We start from the raw sequence: 10,464 nt of genomic DNA on the forward strand, positions 1-10,464 counted from the left end.
ATTTCTTTCGAAAGCTTCGTTTATAGACATATCTTTGGTACTTTGAAAGATAATGACTTGAAATTTAAAATGTTTCTTTATAATCATCATCTGCATGTGTGGTTACAATCCCCATAACTCTAATTGTATTTTTGACAAAATTATGCCCCTTTCATACGTAAAATTTTTTTGGCAATCTTCGCTGTTTTTTGGCAATCTTCATTTTCTTGATATAACTTTAGTACAAGATAAGATAATGACATGAAACTTAAAATGTATCTTCATCATCTACATGTGTGGTAACAATCCCCATTACTCTGATTTGTATTTTTGACCAAATTATGCCCCTTTCATACTTAATTTTTTGACAAACTTAGTTTTCTAGACATAGCTTTGGTACTATATAATTAAGATGATATGACTTGAAACTCAAAATATATCTTTACCATCACCATCTTGGTGTATCTTCCTTTTAAAGTAGAGGTCTCTTATTGAGACATAAAGTCATTTTACAGTCAAATCGCCAAATAGTGGAGCTCGCTGTCTTACGGACAGCTCTTGTTTTTCTTTGGTGTCAACCATACTTTTGGGCAAAGTTCGATAACTAGGTAGTTTGTGCCTGTATTTCTAAAGTTATGGCCCTTGAATTTGTCAAAATTGACATTGACTGCCAGATTCATTCATTCATTATACCAGATTTATTCTTGTAGATTACTTGAGTATTTTTTCTCAGAACTAAACATAACTTGTATAGAGTCTGTATCTTTATAAAATCTAGGTAAATTCGATAATTAGTCACTTCACAATAGTATCCCTACTAGAGTTTCGGCCCTTGAATTACTCAAAATCATAAAAAATTGACATTGTTCACTCTCTAGATTAAGTAGTTCATATCAGGTATTTACTAAACTTGGTCAGAATGTTCATGGGTATAATATCTCTGACAAGCTCAATATCCCATATTCCCATTCAGTATTTAGTTATGGCCCCTGAATTAAAGAAAATGGCAAAAAATTGACATTGTCCGATTAATAACTTACGTGCTTGTTATCCAATGTTCAGCAAACTTAGTCAGAATGCTTATTTGTAAATTACCTTGGCCAAGTTCGATAACCAGCAGGACAGTCTTAGTCGTTCTAAAGTTGTGGCCCTTGAATTAGTCGAAATACAGAAAATTGACAACTCTTCAGCTCATTGAGTAGAGTATTTTAAAAGTCAAAAGTATTTTGTACTTTTTTTCTCGTCATTGGTATGACATGGCCAGAGATCGATCTCTCGACCTACTACACTCAAAGTGGGCACTCTACCCGTGAACTGTCGGGGCAGTAAATATTGTGTCAACAGATTGAAGTGTTGTCCATGTGACACTATATGTGCCAGTGCGTAACTTAAACCATTCGGAAAATCCAGAAGTTACTGTGAGGATAAACCCAGACTGGTGTAGTCATTCTGTCCTCGCGACTCGGCGATTCCTAGGGAACATGCACCTAAGAGAATAACTTTTTTTACTTTATTTTTGCAGGCCAAATGAAAACCAATCGTACATAGAACTTACCAACAGCTATGATCTGAAAGACTGAGCGATTTCAGTTGGAGGAGTCGGGGACCCTGAACTGATGACCCAGTGTTCATAATCTGGTAGCTTTCCACTAGGCCAACTATTTCATTACAGCTTCTCCAGAATCTATATAGCTTTACATGAACGTTGAAAGACGTCAAATACGACAGTAAAGAATAGAATACGTGTACATTTCATGGCATCATGGGAACGTAATATTGTCTGATGGCTTTATATTTACCTTATTACATTGAGGATATTTGTTTGTTTTAGAGTAACGGTTTTTAAAATATCGGCACGTGTTTATGAGTGAAAGATATTTTGATCGATCATGTATAAAACAAACAAAAAATTTTTGTTTCGTATTTCGCCTACTTTATCCAAAGAAATAGTTTATAGCTCTTTGCTTTATCCATTTCATGGTGTTTTTTTTTTTACTAATGATCCTATAATATCGAAAAGGTCAACTTGTTGATTTTAAGATGAACGGAACGGAATCAAATTTCACATAATTTTTCCATATGATCAATGATGTGGTAATCCAAAAAAAAAAAAACAGAACAGGGGATACATAAAACATGCCTTTTTATGTCTGTAAATGAGACATACATTGTTATACATTTTTTTCATGTTTCATCCCTAAATTAATTACGTAACTCTTATTAGTATAAGGTATAAATAAGACTTCGGGTAAAAAAATTTGAATTACGACCGTAAGTTTACACCTAGAAACTGTATAACTACGTTAATTTTCTTATTAGTATATCTAACTTGTGAAATAAACATGTGAAGTAAATCTTTAAAAATCCTACATACTTCTACAAAAATTCAAAAAATGAAATCTGTATTAATATTCAATTTCTCCTTCCCACAGGACAGACTACACTAAAATGCAACCTTCAAAACCTTAAGAAATAATTAATAGCATTTTACTGTGTTTTTACACTATTTATACACGATAGGTGTTGTACGTCGGGCGTGAGAATTTCACGAGGGCGCATCTCCACGTACTTTGATTCAGTGTTATTATATTTTCTGGTACTTTGGGATCATGAAGTCCGTTCGATTGATGTGTAATAGAGTTCCGCGGTGATAGGGGGCGTGAGAGGTGTTGCATTCTTCATTCACTCTCATGAACAGACTCAATCAAATCGAGTCTTCTTTGTTTTGCAATCTTTGCTTCCAAAGGATCTTTTTAAAAGATTTTATTGCTATAAATTATTTCGATTCTAATATATCTTTTATGAAAATTTTTTATATATGATAGAAGTGCTTATTGGCGCATGCGTGGCAACCAAATTGTGTGTCGTCACGCTCCTTTTTTATACACTCAGGACCGGAAATGGTAATATGTCTTGTAGAATAGTTCCATTAGGGTGCAAATGCTGGTGAATTATTCTGCGCAGCTAATAGCAAACTCCGTGCGTGTATAAATTAATTAAGACAATTATGCTACATGACAATTCGTTTTAAACATGTTTTAAAGTAAAATATTTGATCAAATCTGAAAGGGCTATTTCTTGATGGGTACATAGCACTAAATATCACGTGGACGTGACGTCAATATAATATATTTGTGAAGGTTTAAGCATTGTTAGTATCTTAATTCTTTTTTGACATAAATTACAACAAATGAATTCAGTGAAGTACTTAGATTAACGTGGGATCAGTAAAAAAGGAGATACTTTTTAAGGATAATGATGTTATTTCCTTCAAATAAAACCACAGTACTGTGGTTATCACATAAAGGTAATGTTATGTATCAAAGTGAATACGAAATGTAAGATAGAAACGCAACCTAATATCGCGAAAAAAAAAAAAAGACTTTTGGATTACTCCTGAAAATAACCTAAGCTTTATTATCATGCATGCAAATAACATTCACATTGTCAACATAGCGAACAGATTAACTGCCATAAAAGAACGTTTATGTCATCAGGCTTAAAAAAGAATTGTTTGTAATTTTGTATAAGTCTGTAATCTGTTTAATACCGGATAATGGCGGTATTTTGTAATCCAAAAATACGAAAGTCGAACATATCGAACTTTCTGTACTAAGCGGGACAGCTTAAAGGCAAAGAAAATCTCCTATATAAGTGACCCCCCCCCCCCCCCCCCCCACCAATTAACAGACTTTTTAATCCCCAATATACAAGATCCTGTCTGGTCCAGTCTGATAAGGGTCCATAAAAAACCCCTGTAGACTTGACATGTAGCCTAATTATTGTCAGAGAATCATAACATTTATTGCCTACAGGTAAATTGGTTATTTCCTGTGTTTTGCATTTTATTAATTGAAATGCTGTTGTTTTTTTTTAGTCTTTTTTTCAGCATGTACACAAAATTATTTTAATTGATAAGATACTAATTTTGATTGCTCAGTCATGTTGAGTAATGTCCTGGCCAATTAAATTATAACTCTTATAGTAAAGCAATTCTCACTATAAAATAATTATTCAAAACTTAATAAGAGAAATTACAAGTTTGTTTATTCAATGATTATGGTCTTTTTATCAAAAGTAACAAAATAAAAACGAAAAAAAAAAAAAGATAATTGCTGGATTTTATTTGAAATAAAGGAAGTGTTCAGTTGCATTTTTAATATACAAAGAAGGTATATAGACAGAAGGATGTTATATATTAAAAATGCTTAATTCCTCTTGCATTGTCTAAATAATGTTAACTTTCTTTTATGTATAATAAAATCCAGCAATAAAGATATATCATTGTTCAAAATACACAAGTTTTCGCCTGGCGCCCCCGCCATTTTATCTTGTTAATTTTCGTGTTTTCGCTCGGCGGGGTCGCGGGGCGAAAACTCGCTATTTAGCAGCGGCGCGAAGCGAAAACACGATAATTAGCGGGGTCGAGGGGCGAGATTTAGAAACTGGAATGACGGGGGCGCGGTGCGAAAACTCTGCGTTTAAGCAGCGCTAATTATCGTGTTTTCGCCACGCGCCCCCGACATACCAGTTACTAACTCTCGCCCCGCGACCCCGCTAATTATCGTGTTTTCGCTCCGCGCTCCCGCTAAATAGCGAGTTTTCGCCCCGCGCTCCCGCCATTTTAACTTGTAAATTCTCGTATTGTCGCTCGGCGGGGTCGCGGGGCGAAAACGCGAAATGGCAGAAATCAGCCACCATAGTATAACGTTAATTTTTTTAAGAAAAAAAAAAGACCCAACATAATTGATAAATTATGATGATAAAATCCAGGTAATTCACAACGTATATTTACTTTGACATAAAACTTACCGTAACTGGAAACTACCTGTATACCGAGTCGTCTGCTCGCATTCGGAAAAATCCGGAAAACACCGAGTCGGCCCGAGTCTTCATTTTAAAGTAATAGTGATTTCATAAAACACCCAAAGGGTAAGTTAAATCAAATATTTTTTAAAATTATTTTTACACAGTTGAGTCGGACAATAATTATTCTGTAAAACATCACCGAAGCAAAAATGATTATTTTCCCCGTTTTTCGTACTTTGTACAATATATAAACAAAACTTACCCTAAATTTTAGCAAAAAATGGACATTTACAATTGGCGTCAATGGAAAACAAGGGTGGTATATTTAAAAGTCCAAAGGGTAAGCGAAAGCGTAAACTTACAACATTTAAAATTATATCATCATTTAGAGGAAAGATTAAATCAACGAATGCCACCGAAGCAAATTCGTTATTTTAAACCATTTAAAAGATATAGCGAATAAATCGAAATTATCCTTCTTTGTTTAATGTGTCAAAAAACCGATAATACCGATTATTGGAAAAATCGAAAGTTCAATATGAGTGAAAACTACTGTAGTGAAAACACACATGTTGAAACCACGATCATGAATTTCGAAAATCCAAGCCATTTCATTGAAAGCCACAACTACGATGATAATGCAAAATTATAATTGCGTTTTCACCAATGCAGAGCTTCGAATGGTGTCATGATTTCACCATTGTAACTATGACTCAGCCTCATAGTTTCGTTTTCCGACTTTCATCATCTTTGTTTCGTGTTAACTAATGCATATTTTCACTGAATTTTAGCCACATCAACATTCCTTAACTAATCTAGATTGCCACTGATGTTATTGTTCGATTCAGTGTAAGATCTAAATATCTTCGTGAAAATATAAATTATGGTATTCACGAGTGGAGTATATTTCGATCTTGCATGTAAAACAAATCATTTGTCTTTTTTTATAATTTCCCAATGTATTTTTTTCTTTTCTTTTCTAAATTATATCAATTTTACCCGCGCAGCGTCAAGTGCATTGCGTCATGACGTCACAGTGTCACGATATCTGTGTTGAAACATTGTCAAACAGTTTCCTGATTTCTTTCACATTTTATTACAGTGGAACGAATATCTTTATTTTCCAACCACGTATAATTCATATACTTTTGCAACCATGTGTGGTTCCGTATTTATGACAGATCCCATAGATTTCCAATACGACATTATGGCGTGTACGGCCTTCCATAAATTGAAACGTATATCTAATCACATCTTGTAAGAACTATCTTAGTTCAATCTCCGTCGAGTTTAGATATATTAAAACATGGTTCTGCCATATTTTAGTCATGATTTGTCGACGTCAGAGAACAATTCGGTTGTAACTTGAAAAATGCATCTTTGAATCATTTTAATGTACAAATGAAAGAAACACAACATTATCAATATAAGATATGAATCTCGGAAAGAGTAATTTTAATTGAGCGTGGAAATTCATTCAAGGATAATAGAAGTTCACGTGTTTGCATTGGTCGTAATACCATGTTGATCACAAGTAGAGGTTACCTTATGATTGCATGCACTTTTTAATGATATTTCCTTATGAGAGTACTGTGAACGATTTGATCGTTTTAGAAAATAATAGCTTCCAAAGTACTATCAAGGGATGAATCAACAGGCATGCCTTTACGAAAATATGCAACATGTCCTGTTGTACAGTGGTAAAACAATTGTAAAAGACTAAGACGTGTGAAACACTCACAGACAAAAATAAACTCAACAATATTTATTGAAATGTAACAATCTTTACTCCTTAAGAAATTACAATCACAAAATACAGTATAACATATATTAATTTCACCTCCGAAGAGCACACAGTTTAAAGACAGGCATATATTGTCTATCCCGTAAGATAAAATTCTTAGTAACTAAACATCTTCAGCCAGAGTATCAACCTCTATACAACAAGCACGTTTGCTTTCCTATGGTGTTTTCTCTGGAGATATTACATGTATATTGAGCAATGAGCGTTATCTTTTATTCTAATATGATTGTCTCTGTTAAAACATTATTACGCTAGAATGACATCACGTTAACGTGCGATGACGTCAAAGTTTGTGTTGCGACAAAGAAAGAGCGCTTCTATATTCTATCTACAGTTTAAGATTAAGGGCATATTAGAATCGAACTAATTTATAGCCAAACCGTGTTTTAACACTATTAATATACTCGAGCGGTAATACGTCGTACAAATAATTTCACTCGGGCTGCGCCCGCGTGAAATTATTACGCCCGACGTATACTCCCCCCCCCCCCCCCCCCCCCCCCACACACACCCCATTGTGCATAAATAGTGTTAAAACACTCTTTTGCTATAAATTATTTCTTAAATAAGTGATAGGAACGTTCCTTTTTGACGTTGCTTGATTATGTCGGTAACATAGCAGCGTAATCGTTACGGTACAATTCTACTTGCATAATATACCTCCGGAACTTAAAAAAAGGACCAAAATTAGGAAACTGTGGCAGCATAACAATGGCCTTACTAACAGATTGCAACTAGTCAGTTTATAGATAAGGTCTTCTACCGGTATGTGTATTTGGCATTCACTTTTAATTTTTGATGTATTTATTAATTTAACTGCCTAATTCTAAAAACTTTGAAAATGTCACTGTGTCACTGTGGTCTATGTGGTCCTTAAATCATTTTGAGGATTATATATTCAAAAGTCAAGTTTACAACTTCTCTATTTACATATTTACATTCGGACCTTGATTCATAATCATCAGACAGACAATTATAATCTCTCCGTTTTGACGTTCGGACCTTGATTCATCATCATCAGACAGACAATTATAATCTCTCCGTTTTGACGTTCGGACCTTGATTCATCATCATCAGACAGACAATTATAATCTCTCCGTTTTGACGTTCGGACCTTGATTCATCATCATCAGACAGACAATTATAACTCTCCGTTATGACGTACTGGCAGTGCAATGCAAAGTACTTTAAACTTTACCCTGCTCAATTTCTAATACGAGCTGGTCCATCATTCAATTTGGGCAGTACCACTTACAAAGGGGAATTCACTGAAAATTTACTGACTGAATAGCGAACCGTGAGTGCAAACCATGTTCATCTTGGTCTGTACTGGTCGCAAAGGCGAAATCACTTGCCGCCAGCAGGCTAAAGGTCAACAAAGTGATATAGAAAATCAAAAATTCTCAGCCTAAGCGGGTACAAATGAAGGACCAGTGGTGCTTCCAAAATTATTACGTTGGTATACCTATGGGCAGTAATATGCGTGTGATGGCTTGTCCGAAAATGTAGTTAGACGTACATCTACACATACAGACGTACATCTACACATACACATGTTCACATGGTGATTTTAAATAGTAATTATAGCTACATTTTGAGACAATTGTACTTATTCTCAATTTGGACACCTGAAACGCTTATTGAAATAAATTTTAAATGTACGTGTATCTGTACAAGTGTGAAATAACAACATCGCCAGTATGACAACCATGCTTCCGTATTTAATAGTACATGTTTTTAGACTTTTTTTCTGGTTTTAAATGAAAAGAACTAACCCATGCGTGGCTAATAAAATAATACCCCCAGAAACGTTAAAAACTATATACTTATCGAGAAATCTCCACTTTTTCTCACTGTGGACACAACATAGTGATAGGTTTATAATAAGTATACAGTTCTGTATCATAAATTACAAAAGAGCCAAACTTTAAGAAGATATCATACAACATATTACACAACTTTGACGTGGCCTCTTCGCTCGTTTGCGTTTGGAAAATCTTTCTGTACAATGAAGAATTCTTTAGACTTTATGGTGAATAACCCCCAGTAAATTGCTATACTTTCCATCGCGGCAGCAATAGGTATGATGAAAATACAGCAGATACTGACAATAATTAGCCTAAGGCCAGACCAGTTCCGTTTAGCACACGAAATACACGTGCCAAAACAATAAAGAAAAGCAAATGTTCCACCTATTAGACCATTTAAGTAGCAGTATAGCATAGGTTTTTGCACTGGACAAGCAATGTCAAAGAGAATGTTTGATAAGCTGATAGGCATAAGCACACAGCATAGGAGTGACAATGAGATCCCAAGTTTATTAACGACAGGGATCTCTTTGCTAAGCACACAATAGACTTGGCCTACAAACCACCGCCGGCGTTGAAGGATATAGTCTTTTAAAGTAAACGGGCTCATTTCATTCATTTCCCCCGTGATGAACCCAAATTTATATCCGCTTGACCACGCTTTTAATGCAAAGAAGCAATCTTCGGCAATACTTCCATCTGGTCCATTGTCAAGGCCAACTTCCATTTCTACCTTATTGCGGATAACAATGTATGATCCTTTGAAACCAAATACAGGTCTTTGTAGGAATGCAAACTGAAACCTGAACAACGAGTAATCAATCGCCAATCTCATACTGTCAGCTAATGTAGTTACCCAATTGTGTATGATCTGCCCACTTGCATAATTTATCGGTCCTTGTCCGATATCACCACTTCCTTCTGTTGTGAAGTGCAAAATTCCCGACAACGACGCTTCGGTCAGTAGTGTTTCTTCGTCCAGATGTACAATCCAGTCATTTCCAGCATAAGTATTCACATGTTTCTCTAAACAGTAATTTAGTGCCCTAGCTTTATACAAGCTTCCATTCCCAGTACGGTAGCTCTTTGGAACAACAATTTCACGTATCATGTCTTTTTCTTGACAATTTATCGCCTTGTCTGACACTATTTCAATAACGAATCGCTGAAGTCCAAATTTAAGACACAGATCTCTGTTATATGCGGCATTTTTTATTACAAATCCTGGGATATTACCTCTCGTAACTATCCGGAAACAGATGAACGGAATAGATACGGATGCTGGCTGGGACACTGCGTTTTGGTGGAATGGATTGTACAAAATTAATGCGATGCAGTTAAAAATGGCCACCGGAACAGAAAAGAAGGGTGAAATTCCTACGATCAAAGAAACAAATTCTATGATTTGACCGCATATTCCTGCCTGAGGTATCCATCGGTAAATATTCAGGAGTATGGTGCCGAGGACAAAGGCGACCAGCATCAAAATCACACAGGCGTGCTTCGCTTTAGAGCTTAGTGTTGGTCTTCTGTGTCCTGAAAGTTAATCAATATTTATATATGTTAACCTAGACTATGATAAAACTTTCAGAAAAGTTGGAGTCAAAATATTTGTTTCCATTATCTGATGAAATAGTCGACAATCTAGCGCTTAACAATCGCTTTATCGGAAAATGTAAAAAAAGTAAAACAAAACTAACCTTTTTCAAAAGGAAAACCTGTCTCGAGTCTAAACTCCGCCATTCTTTTAACTTTAGGTGATTACTGAGAATGCTAAAAATCTAAACGAACATTTGTCAGGTTAGTATAGTATAAGTAAGACGGATAATCTAAAACATAACATAACGTTCATTGTTTTTTTCAATCCATATCATGTATTATACATTAGTTTTGGGATAAATTATAATACCGATTACAGATTATAATAGACTTTAAGATTAACGTGGTTGGGGGGTGGGGGACCAGTCTTATTCCTAGAAGAAATCAGATTAAGCTTAGCCTACTTAAATTGTTAAGTAAGACTTTCGCAAACTTTAATAAGTCACAGCTCTGGATATATCAAGA

At 35.0% G+C, this 10,464-nt stretch overlaps 1 protein-coding gene across 1 annotated transcript; it reads right to left on the reverse strand.

The window, feature by feature from the left end:
- Window positions 1–8,542: 8,542 nt before the first annotated feature.
- Window positions 8,543–10,143, reverse strand: LOC128547670 (beta-1,4-mannosyltransferase egh-like). Its single transcript, XM_053520741.1, has 2 exons — window positions 10,101–10,143; window positions 8,543–9,936 (listed from the first exon to the last, which is right to left on the reverse strand). The coding sequence occupies exons 1-2, from the start codon at window positions 10,141–10,143 to the stop codon at window positions 8,543–8,545; spliced, it is 1,437 nt and encodes a 478-aa protein (XP_053376716.1).
- Between the last annotated feature and the right edge of the window lie 321 nt (window positions 10,144–10,464).

This window comes from Mercenaria mercenaria, chromosome 13 (assembly GCF_021730395.1).
Source record: "Mercenaria mercenaria strain notata chromosome 13, MADL_Memer_1, whole genome shotgun sequence".
Taxonomy (NCBI): Eukaryota; Metazoa; Mollusca; class Bivalvia; order Venerida; family Veneridae; genus Mercenaria; species Mercenaria mercenaria.